Source organism: Triticum dicoccoides, chromosome 7A (assembly GCF_002162155.2).
Source record: "Triticum dicoccoides isolate Atlit2015 ecotype Zavitan chromosome 7A, WEW_v2.0, whole genome shotgun sequence".
NCBI classification, from domain to species: domain Eukaryota; kingdom Viridiplantae; phylum Streptophyta; class Magnoliopsida; order Poales; family Poaceae; genus Triticum; species Triticum dicoccoides.
This window is the reverse complement of record NC_041392.1, coordinates 47,382,776-47,394,560: the sequence shown is the minus strand read 5'-3', so window position 1 is coordinate 47,394,560 and position 11,785 is coordinate 47,382,776. Positions and strand designations below refer to the sequence as shown.

Sequence of the window (11,785 nt, the reverse complement as noted above, 5' to 3'; positions counted from 1 at the left end):
TGCAGACCCCGTTCCCGAGCTACCGGCCGCCGCGCCGTTCTTCCTCAGCTCCTTGCCTGGGCCATCGTCGAAAGCAGCATGCTCCTCCCTGCGCGACCAGGTGCGGCGTAGGAAGGACGACCCCGACATCCACGGCGGAGCGCGCGTTGGCGGCGCTGCGCAGCTGTGCATGACAGCTGGCAACATTGCGGCATGCTGGAACTGCTACGGTGGTGAGAAGGGAGCCCCTGGGCGCGCCCGTGCTGGCGTGCACGCCATGGATGGCATGTCCGGCCGCCCGACGAGCCGTCCTCGCTGGCAGCCTGACGCCCGATGAGCCGCTGGCTTCGTGTCCGTGTGGCCTCTCCTGTTCACCGCACTCTTCCCCATGCTCCGACCGCGTCAAGCTCATCCCCATGCCTGCAAGAAAAAGCTCCCCGACGGCCATCCAGAAGTTGTTTGATGAAATGCCCCATATAAAAAGAGATGGGATGAAGATGACCTTTTACTCATTGACAGGTGGGGCCCGCATCTTATTTGCCACATCAATTGGTCAAACTTTTTTGTCTTCGCCACGTTAGCCCGACAGGTGGGCCCTACTTGTCGGGTTCGCTATTTCCTCGAGCTAACTCGACGATTAGTCCTCCGTGTTACTGGTTAGGCGCGAAATGGGTGATTTTTTTGTCCTAGCACAAATGTGGTACCAAGTTATTACGCTAGCCCTAATTGTGATGGTTTTGGGTAAATAACTCCGCTCAGGACTAAGCCAAGATTTGAAGACACAAAGAGGGGACAACAAAAGAAACACAAGACAAAAAAATATTATTGAACCAACGTCGTGCATTGAAACACCCTCAAAATGTCCGAACCATATGGTACAGGCATTTTAGTCCATCCAACGTCGTGCACTAAATATCCATGTCGCAGTTCGAACATCCAGAATGTAGTTTGTGAGATTCCAAATGTTCGAACCACCACGACATGGACATTTGATGCATGGCGTTGGACTTGTCTTTGTGGTGGTGGTGGTGGTGGTGCTACTACTACTCTTGCTACTGCTGCTGCTCGGCCTTCTATTTTTCTCCCCAAAAATGCTAGACCTACATAGGCCTGTTTGTTTCAGGTTTAGGCAGCAGATTCTCGTAGAAAAAAAACCAAAAGCCGAAACAAACATCTATTTGGAATTGAGAGTAAATATGGACTTGGGCCATTTTCAATGCAATTGCCTGAAGAATATCCAATTGTAGTTCAGTGTGCGAATCAGCTTCATGGACTCGGGCCATGTTGCCGCTCAAGCTTGGATGAATGTGGACTCGCCAAACGTCAACCCTTCAGATTGTTTTTTCATCCAAGACCTGCAGGGACGTTCACCTGCTTGCAAAATTCGCAATACGGTTAGAGCAACTTCAACAGGCCGACTCAAACGCACGGCGTTTTTGTCCGCTTTTTATCCGTTTGGGTCGGCCGCCCGCCCGTCGTCCGTCCTCTTTTAGTTTTGGGTCGGCAGTGCGCCCAATGGGCCGACCCATTTCATGACCGCGCGTGTTTAACATCATGTCGTCGCCCTGGTTTTGGCACTCCAGCGCGCGGGAAAGGTTCGTGCGCGCGGGGAAAAGCGGCGTAGCGCGCGCTGGTTTTGGCGCTCCAGCGCGCGGGAAAGGTTCGCGCGCGCGCCGCGGCCGGCGCTCGCTATAAAGAAGGCGCTCCCTCCACACTCTGTCGGCCGCCCACTCTGCGCCACCATGTCGATCTGCCGTCTGGGCGCTTTGGATTTTCGCGGAGTCCGTGAGCGCCGCTCCGGCGCCTTCTCCGCCGAGATCTGGTTTCGCGAGAAAGGTCTCGTCCTCGGCACCTTCGACACCATAGAGGAGGCGGCCCGCGCGCACGACGCGGCGGCGTGGCGCTTCCTGAGGCCTCATCGGGATATGAATTTTCCAACATGACGAGCCAGCGGGCGCAGGATCTGGCACCCCTCCCGCGGCTTTTCACTGACGAGGATCGTCGTGTCCACCGGAGGCGGCAGCGTCGCCTCGTCATCGTAGAGAAGGACGTGGAAGCCTTGGTGGTGTGGCGCGGAGGCTTCCCGAAGGACATCGTCGACGAGCGCCAGTTCTACAAGCAATTGAGATCGGAGAGGGACGCGAGAAGGAGGGAGCGAGCCGCCTATCGGGAGGAGAAGTGTTCGCGGAAGCAGGCAGGTCAATTGAAACTGAAGCTACGAAAAACGGTGGGTTGGGACTTTGAAGATGAGGCGCATGCTGACGCCTACATTCAGACATCGGAGGAGGACATTACCGAGTCGGAGTCAGAAATCGACGAGTAGTGGTCTTTTCTTTTTATCTGTGTACGCTAGAATTATCTATGTATCCATTTTTATCTGAAAAAATGGCCGACGGCGTTGGCGACGTAGCAGGCGGGCGAGGGTGTGAATCCAATGTGCCACCGACCAGCGGGCCCGATGAGGAAAGAGGGTGAGCGCGTGCGCGTCCGTCTTGTGTCTTTGGCGACGCAAATCAGGCTCAAAAATGGGCCGGGAATGGGTCGGCAGGCGGACGAAAGAGAACGCGCGTCCGTTTGGGTCGGCGCGTTGAACCGGCTTTTTTGTCCGCGCCGACCCAAACAGACAGTCGCGGATGAAATGGGTCGTCCCATTGGAGTTGCTCTTATTATGTCCATCCTCTGGAGCCTGTGGAAAAGAAGGAATGCAAAAGTTTTCAAGCAAGAAGCTGAGTCATTGGGTTTCGTTCTTCAGCGGGCAACGCAAGACCTCTTTCTTTAGGCCCATAGATGTGGAAAGGAGGATCGCAAATAAATTATGATTGACTGGGGAATCATATTGTCCCGGCTAGCTGTAGCATAGTTGTTTTGTTTTGATGTTTCTCCCTTCTCATATGGCCTTCTCTCTGTATTTATACAATGTTAAACCTTAAAATTAATAAATGTGTTCAGGCTGGCTTTTTGCCCGCCGTAGTACCTAAAAAAAGAAGTAAAGCATTTCCACATATGGTTCAAAGCCAAGCATAGTTTTGAATAGTTAGATATAGCCCCGCTATAGCTGTTTAAGCATGTTGCCGCTAAAAGATTTCATGTACAATTTATTGCTATAGCTGTTTTTAAGAGTTGCCGCTATATGCCATTGCCCACTATTTAAAACTATGAAGCCAAGTGAAGCTGAAACAAACAGCACGGTGAAAAATGCTAGGGCCCTCTCCCTCCTCAACTAATGATCCCCACTAATTAAGTTTCACGGGGTGGGGAACGGACCTTCTCTTCTTCCAACCAAATCATGCCAAGTCAGCTCACCCTTGTCTACGTTAGAATATGGCAGTAGGTGTAGCAAAGTTGTCTCTCTCATGTCGGTTTCTTTTCTTCTCAACGTCCGGAATGGCTTTTGCTTTCCGCGTGAATAGACGTGGGGGATGATGACTACGTTTTTCCCCTAGCAAGACGGAGAGTCAACTCTCAACTGGTAGCTGCACAAAACTATTTTGATCCCTCACGTGTGTAAGTTGTGTCCTAATCATACATTTACATGCTGCTAACAGACAACACCGCTCTGGTGGAGGTGTTGCCGGTGTCCAGGTTCAGCCTGCTGCAGGTGGAGCGGCACTACAACGTGGTGTTTGCCCTCATACTGCTACATGCAACCTTCAGCTCATGGAGGAGCACTTGACCTACATTTTGACAAGGAGAAACTAACAGCACGAAGGGTGAAACCGAGACTGAAAAGTATCAAACTCCGCCGAGAAACAAACATGGCTGACCCCAACTTACCGAGTATTGCAACTTAAATAGCAGCAGACTACGTTCTCGACCGTCCTAATCTTCGTTGAAGTACTTGTCCTCTGCGTCGTAGTTGGCCTCCCTGGACCAGTGGTCGTCCAGCATCTCGTCGTTGTCGATCTGGGGGTAATCCATGTGCTCCGAGTCCTGGCCTGACAGGAACTTCTCCTGCATCACCGAGGTGAACTGCTCCAGCTGATCCTCCATCTCCTCAGGGGATAATATTGGCTTGAAAGTCCCTGCAGGGGGGGCTGCAGTCTCGTTGGGGCAACCACCGTTATCGTCGTGTGCAACCACCTGCGACCAGGGGTTAGGAAGAAAATGAACATCTAATAATCTGCTACGGCAAAGTTCACTACTGCTCCACCAGAGGTATCTTAGTAAGGAAAACCAAGATAGAAAATAGATCTATCTAAACTCAGAGGAAAGATACCCTGGTTTTTCTCTCCAGTCAAATAAGAAAAGGCAAATGCCGCAAGTGCAAGCCAAAAGCGACGGTAACTGAAAGAGACGCCTTAGATTGACCGAGTCTAGCATATGGTCCTGCTGAATTAGATTGTCATTTCTCCGAACAACAGCTCTACATCAAGTTGACACCGACACAGTTGGGCCATTATGTCATGAATCTGTTCTAGTCAAGAACTAATCCAGTGATCTGGTTTTACTTTCAAATTGTTTCTTCCTCACTGCTTAAATGTTCAGTCAAAATGTGAGGTGCATGTTGTTTTCAGATTCATCACATGCCCCTAGCACACAAGAAAAATACAGCAGAGTTAAAAATGACGGGATTTCCAAATCTGACCACAGCTACAGCCGTTGAGGGTACGCAAAACTAGCGGTTACAAATCTTTCAGCAAAAAACAGGTAATCCTAGTTTCCTTGAGTGTTCTGAGGCTGGCAAAGCGGAGACGGACGGCCATGGTCCTGACCTTGGCCCAATTGACCCACTTATCTTACAAAGGGTGAAGACTAGGACTGGTGGGAAGGCTGATATATACCTATACTAAAGAGAATATCTGAGAATCCGCTCCTATTGTACAAAATGGTCCAGATAGACTGAGCAAAAAAAGGGCTTCAATTCGATTCTCCAAAATTGGAAAGTCACATACAACCGGCAGTGAACTCAAAGATCTAGCGAATGAGGGCCCACCCCAAAGCACTATACCTGAAGTTAGAACTACGTTATAGCAGTTACATGGTGCCATAGCAATCCTAGTTTCTTAGAGAGGGTCCGATATATCTGAATTAGAACTATGTAATACTCCCTTCATCCGGAAATACTTGTCGGATAAATGGATGTATTTAGACGGATTTTAGTTCTAGATACATCCATTTATCAATTTCTCCAACAAGTATTTTCGGACGGAGGGAGTAATAATTACATGGTACCATATTAATCCTAGTTTCTTAGAGCGGGTCTGATAGATCTGAAGTTAGAACTATGTAACTAGCAAACTAGCAGTTACACAATGCCATATAAAGAACACATTTCACACAAAAAAAAACATGAGTAATTTAGACTCCCGCATCCATCTAAACAGAAACCGTATCCTAGCGTTAAAACATAACCAACCAAGAGGCTATTGCGGGGTATCTGCAACTGCAAACTACACTTAAGGGAACTCTAAAGCAGCTCTGCAGAAAAAGATGTTTTTTTTTCTACTTAACCATTTACTGGATTTGATGTAATACAGTCATACCTGTAAAACAAAGAATTTTCTACAACCTCTGTAACTTAATGCAAGACATTTTTGCAGCAAAAACGTCTTGCACTAAGTTACAGAGGGAGTACATCTGAAGACTTCAGATAGTGTAGATTACTATTTTCCATAGACAAAGCGGAAGCGGACGACCATGGTCCGACCTTGGCCCAATTAACCCACTTATATCTAATATATCTAACAAAGGGTGAAGACTAGGACTTGCGGGAAGGCTGATACCTTACCTACACTAATGTCTTGTGAAGTAAAGAGAAAACATTCCTATTGTACAAAATGGTGCAGATCTGAGGGAAAAAGTGCTACATTTTGATTCTCCAAATTGGAAAATCACATACGGCGGTCACTCAAAGATCTGGCGAATGAGGAGTCACCCCACCCAAAAGCACAATATCTGAACTTATAACTATGTAATTGCAGTTACATGGTGCCATATTAATCCTAGTTTCTTAAGAGTGGGTCCGATATATCTGAAGTTAGAACTATGTAATAACAATTACTCCCTCTGTAAACTAGCAAACTAGCAGTTACACAATGCCATACAAAGAACGCATGTCACACACACAAAAAACATGAGCAACTTAGACTCCCTCGTCCATCTAAACAGAAACTGTACCCTAGCATAAACATAACCAACCAAGAGGCTATTGTGGAGTATCTGCAACTGCAATACTTAAGGGAACTGTAAAGCAGTTCTGCATTAAAAAAATTGTTTTTTTCTACCTAACCATTTACTGGATTTGATATAATAAAGTCATACCTGTAAAACAACTAATTTTCTATAACCTCTGAAGACTTCAGACAGTGTAGATTACTATTTTCATAGACAAAGCAGACTAGATTACTATTTCCCGTAGACAAAGAAGACTACAAAGCAAGATTAATAGTCTACAAGTCAGGGTGAGTTATATAAGCAAAATCAATGTAAGCGCAACTACATCGCCTCAATGTATCATCACAACACAAACTTTTACAGTTCTATGTAAGTGCAAGCAATTTAACAAGGAAATTATGCACAATCAAGTGAGAACATGCAGAGAGTAAGGCTAATTGGCAGCAAGCAAACCTCAGTCGAACTAAGATTCTCGGTGTTCTCCTCCATGCCGATGTTCTCTTCATCCTCCTCTTCCTCTTCCTCTTCCTCTTCCTCCTCCTCCTCCTCCTGCCCCATCACCGGTCGCTCAACGGGACCGCCGACCCACTCGCTGGGGTCAACACCCCTCCTGATCTGCTCCCCGCGGATCTTCTCCACGATGACGGCCTCCTCTGCCCGCCGCATCAGCGTCTCGGAGAACTTCTCCCCGGGCCGCACCATGGCCCGCCCGAAGGGGTCCTGGAACCTGCCGAGGTACTCGTGGTGCAGGTACGGCTCCCGCTCCCGCATCGCCTCCTCGGAGAAGTAGTCCCCCTGGGTCACCAGGCGGTGGAGGTGGGCGCGGCGCCGGTTGCGCACGCGCGCGGGGGCGGGGGTCTCCCCGGCGGCCGCGGCGCGGAGGCGGCGGAGGTGCCACCCCACCTCGTAGTCGTCCCGGAGCGCGTCGAAGGGGGCCAGCTCGTCCGGGCGCAGCGCGGCGCCGTACCGCTCGAGGAAGAGCGGGGCGTCGCGGGAGAGGAGGTCGAGGAGGGCCGACTTGCGCGCCGGCGGCGGCGGCGAGGCGCGGAGGAAGGCCGTGGGGAAGTAGAGGCCATCCACGGCGGAGAGCCGGGCGGCGATGCGGTCCATCTCCACGGGCTCCATGGCGAGCGACGGTGGTGGGTCGGCGCCGGAGGGGGACGGATGGTTCGGGCTTTGGCGGTGCGCGGATTGGTGGGTTGGGCTTTGAACTTTTCTACGGGGTCGGTTCCGTTTTCTAATGGGCCGTAAGGCCGTCGTGGTGTGTCCATCGTGAACGGATCAAAGATGACAATTAGATCCATTGTCTTTGTCTAAAAAAAATTAGATCCATTGTCCAGTAACAATTAGTTTTTTTCTCAAAAGAAGAAACAATGCCCCTCAAAAAAGTAACAATTAGTTTTTTTCTCAAAATAAGTAAAAATTAGTTTTAAAGAGAAAGTAGGAGACTAATTAATATTTAAAGATTTTGTTGCGAGGATAATAATGATAACTTCATGAACATTATATTTGATAGTTTTCAATAATTATAAAAAATATACAGTACGTTAGAACATTGATGTACCCCTTCGCAAAGAAAGAACACGATGTGCATTATAAACATGCTAAATTTCACAAATAAACTCATATTCGTGTGGGCATGTATTTAAAACCAACAGTTGTTTTCATCCGCAAAAGAAACCCCAACATTTGTTAGGCCTGAAATTTTCTCCTTAATCTGGTGAGGGTTAAATGAACAAAAACGCTAAAAAATATGACGTGGGATCTAGGCATGGCAAATCTGATGTTTTCATGGCAATTTATATTTGGCGTGATAATGGCAATTTTAGTTTGCAAGCACAACAATTTCTTTGGCAAAAAAACTGAAGCGGATTTGCCATGCTCGCCAACTAAACTTGCCATTCTCGACGAACATAATTTGTCATTAAAAATGTTTGATTTATCATGCCTAAAAGCTGACGTTGCTGAGTATTCGGGTCCTAAATGATTGAAGTCATTATGTTTACCTTAACAACGTGATCATCCTATTGTTTATCGACCCTTAGTAGCTGCAAATATTTACATACATATATGTCCTAAAAATTGAAAAAAGTCCATCGCCGCAGGCTCCATGGTGAGCGGCGGTGGGTCGGCGCCGGAGGGGGCGGATAGTTCGGGCTTTGGCGGTGCGCGGATTGGTGGGTTGGGCTTTGCACTTTTCTCTATGGGGTCGGTTTCGTTTTCTAATGGGCCATAATGGTGTGTCCATGGTGAACAGATCAAAAGGTTGCAATTAGATTAACTAAAAAAAGAAGGTGACAATTAGACCTATAGTCCAATAACAATTAGTTTTCTCTCTCAAAAGAAGTAACAATTATTAGTTTTAAAGAGAAAGTAGGAGTACTAATTAATATTAAAAGATTCTTTGCGAGGATAATAACAATAACTTCATGAGCATTATATTGGATAGTTTCCAACAATTCTAAAAAAACACAGTGTGTTAGAACATCGATGTACCCCTTCGCAAAGAAAGAACATCGATGTACATTATAAACATGCTAAATTTCACAAATAAACTCATATTCGTGTGGGAGTGTATTTAAAACCAACAGTTGTTTTCATCCGCAAAAAAAAAAAACCAACATTTGTTAGGCCTGAAATTTTCTCCTTAATCGGATGAGGATTAAATGAAATTTTCTCCTTAGTCAAATTTCTAGGCATGGCAAATCTGATTTGTTCATGGCAATTTATATTTGGCGTGATGATGGCAATTTAAGTTTGCAAGCACAAAAAATTCCTGCCAAAAAAATTGAAGCGAATTTTCCATGCTCGCCAACTAAACTTGTCATTCTCGACGAACATAATTTGCCATTAAAAATGTTCGATTTATCATGCCTAAAAGCTGACGTTCGCTGAATATCCGGGTCCTAAATGAATTGAAGTCATTATGTTTGCCTTAACAACGTGATTATCATATTGTTTATCGCCCCTTAGTAGCTGCAAATATTTACATACATATATGTCCTAAAAATTGAAAAAAAGTCCTCGGGCTCTTTTTTAAGGCAGAGGCCGAGCAAGGTTGGCGGTGCAGCAAGTGATCAACATGCTCAAGGGACATGCCAGTTGGGAAATGTTGACACAAGTGGTCTCATGCATGGGAAAGCTAGCGATGTACAAGAGGAGGTCAAGGTTGTGCTGCAAGGTTACAGAAGTATAGTTTGAGCAAAAATTTTGGGGCTCCCTACACCAATGGGCCGAATGGCATGAGGGAATTTTCACACCATCCAAGTGCAACTTCTGAAAGGAATGGTGCAATCTGGAGAATTTTCTAATGGCGACAAAGAAATCCTCATCAAGGCAGTTATGCAATCCCCGCCGACCTATTTGATGGATGTCTTTAAACTTCCCGGGCCTTTATGGATAACTCATGAAAATCATGATAGAGTTTTGATGGGGTGCAAGCAAAGATATCCATTACACCCACTAGATCTCCTGGGAATGCATGATCCATCCCAAACCTTGTGGTGGTATGGGTTTCTGACATCTACAACTCTTTAGTCAGGCAGTGCTGGCTAAACAGACATCGATGCTTTTGTTGCGACATGCTAAGTTTTCTCACTATTGCTAATAGGTTGATGGGTCGCATGCCTGGCACACATGTTTTGGCCTTGCTTCTGTGTCCATAACTCAAAATAGGTGACCTAACGGCCGCCGCCCCACTAAACATATCAATAGTTACCGAATTCATATGGGCTACTGAGGAATAGGCAATGATCTTCTTAAGATCGATCTGTCTTAAAGTGGTTAAGGAAGTATATATTATAATATTATATGGCGCAAAGAGCCCCTAGGAAGCCCGAGTGGAACAGACAGACACGGAGGCTCCTAGTAAGCCACACATGGGCGTGACGGAACCCGGGCTAGTTCGATCACGACAGACGGGGCTATCGACACAACCCGAACATAATTTGCCATTAAAAAATATTCGATTTATCATGCCTAAAAGCTGACGTTCGCTGAACAGCAGTGCTATACACACACGATAGAATGCACACGATTCATAGACGATGCTTAAATCCAGCCGGACATGCACATGATCGACAAGGGCACCAGCGGCTGGATTAGCACGTCGTGCATAGATCATGTAGCACTATCGTCTGGGTAGCAGTTTCGTTCGCTGGATATTCGGGTCCTAAATGAATTGAAGTCATTATGTTTGCCTTAAAACGCGATTATCCTATTGTTTATCACCCCTTAGTAGCTGCAAATATTTACAGAAATATATGTCCTAAAAATTAAAAAAGGTCATCACGCTCTTTTTTAAGGCAGAGGCCTAGCAACATCAGTGCAGCAAGTGATCAACATGCCCAAGGGACATGCCAGTTGGGAAATGTTGACACGAGTGGTCTCATGGATGGAAAAGCTTGCCCTAGCAATGTACAAGAGGAGGTCAAGGTTGTGCTGCAGGGTTACACAAGTATAGTTTGAGCAAAAAATTTGGGAGTCCCTAAACCAATGGGCCGAATGGCATGAGGAAATTTTCACATCATCCAAGCGCAACTTCTGAAAGGAATAGTGCAATCTGGAGAATTTTCAAATGGCGGCAAAGAAATCCTCATCAAGGCAGTTATGCAATCCCCGCGCGACCTATTTGATGGATGTCTTCAAACTTCCCGGGCCTTTATGAAGAACTCATGAAAATCACGATAGAGTTTTGATGGGGTGCAAGCAAAGATATCCATTGCACCCACTAGATCTCCTGGGGATGCATGATCCATCCCAAACCTTGTGGTGGTATGGGTTGTTGGAAATATGCCCTAGAGGCAATAATAAATTGATTATTATTATATTTCCTTGTTCATGATAATCGTTTATTATCCATGCTAGAATTGTATTGATAGGAAACTCAGATACATGTGTGGATACATAGACAATACCATGTCCCTAGTAAGCCTCTAATTGACTAGCTCGTTGATCAATAGATGGTTACAGTTTCCTGACCATGGACATTGGATGTCATTGATAACGGGATCACATCATTAGGAGAATGATGTGATGGACAAGACCCAATCCTAAGCATAGCACAAGATCGTGTAGTTCGTATGCTAAAGCTTTTCTAATGTCAAGTATCATTTCCTTAGACCATGAGATTGTGCAACTCCCGGATACCGTAGGAATACTTTGGGTGTGCCAAACGTCACAACGTAACTGGGTGGCTATAAAGGTACACTACAGGTGTCTCCGAAAGTGTCTGTTGGGTTGGCACGAATCAAGACTGGGATTTGTCACTCCGTGTGACGGAGAGGTATCTCTAGGCCCACTCGGTAGGACATCATCATAATGTGCACAATGTGACCAAGGAGTTGATCACGGGATGATGTGTTACGGAACGAGTAAAGAGACTTGCCGGTAACGAGATTGAACAAGGTATCGGGATACCGACGATCGAATCTCGGGCAAGTATCGTATCGATAGACAAAGGGAATTGTATACGGGATTGATTAAGTCCTTGACATCGTGGTTCATCCGATGAGATCATCGTGGAGCATGTGGGAGCCACATGGGTATCCAGATCCCGCTGTTGGTTATTGATCGGAGAACGTCTCGGTCATGTCTGCATGGTTCCCAAACCCGTAGGGTCTACACACTTAAGGTTCGATGACGCTAGGGTTATAAAGGAAGTTTGTATGTGGTTACCGAATGTTGTTCGGAG

The 11,785-nt window shown here is 46.4% G+C and overlaps 1 protein-coding gene across 3 annotated transcripts; it reads right to left on the bottom strand.

Moving 5' to 3' along the window:
- Positions 1–3,399: 3,399 nt before the first annotated feature.
- Positions 3,400–7,279, bottom strand: LOC119331052 (coiled-coil domain-containing protein 97-like). 3 transcript variants are annotated; one of them, XM_037604223.1, is made up of 3 exons: positions 6,547–7,279; positions 3,754–4,059; positions 3,400–3,674 (listed from the first exon to the last, which is right to left on the bottom strand). In XM_037604223.1, exons 1-2 carry the CDS (start codon positions 7,216–7,218, stop codon positions 3,799–3,801), a joined length of 933 nt encoding a protein of 310 aa, XP_037460120.1. In that variant the 5' UTR covers positions 7,219–7,279; the 3' UTR covers positions 3,400–3,674; positions 3,754–3,798. The 3 variants fall into 3 exon arrangements, with proteins under 3 accessions (XP_037460120.1, XP_037460119.1, XP_037460118.1); XM_037604222.1 differs by having other exon boundaries at positions 3,400–3,653; XM_037604221.1 differs by having other exon boundaries at positions 3,400–4,059.
- Positions 7,280–11,785: the final 4,506 nt, after the last annotated feature.

Bases quoted from the DNA above. Each gene is read 5' to 3' on its own strand.
- LOC119331052 (XM_037604221.1), bottom strand. From the start codon at position 7,218: ATGGAGCCCGTGGAGATGGACCGCATCGCCGCCCGGCTCTCCGCCGTG. The intron at 4,060-6,546 runs GTTTGCTTGCTG...CCCTGGTCGCAG, and splicing joins AGAATCTTAGTTCGACTGAG to GTGGTTGCACACGACGATAA.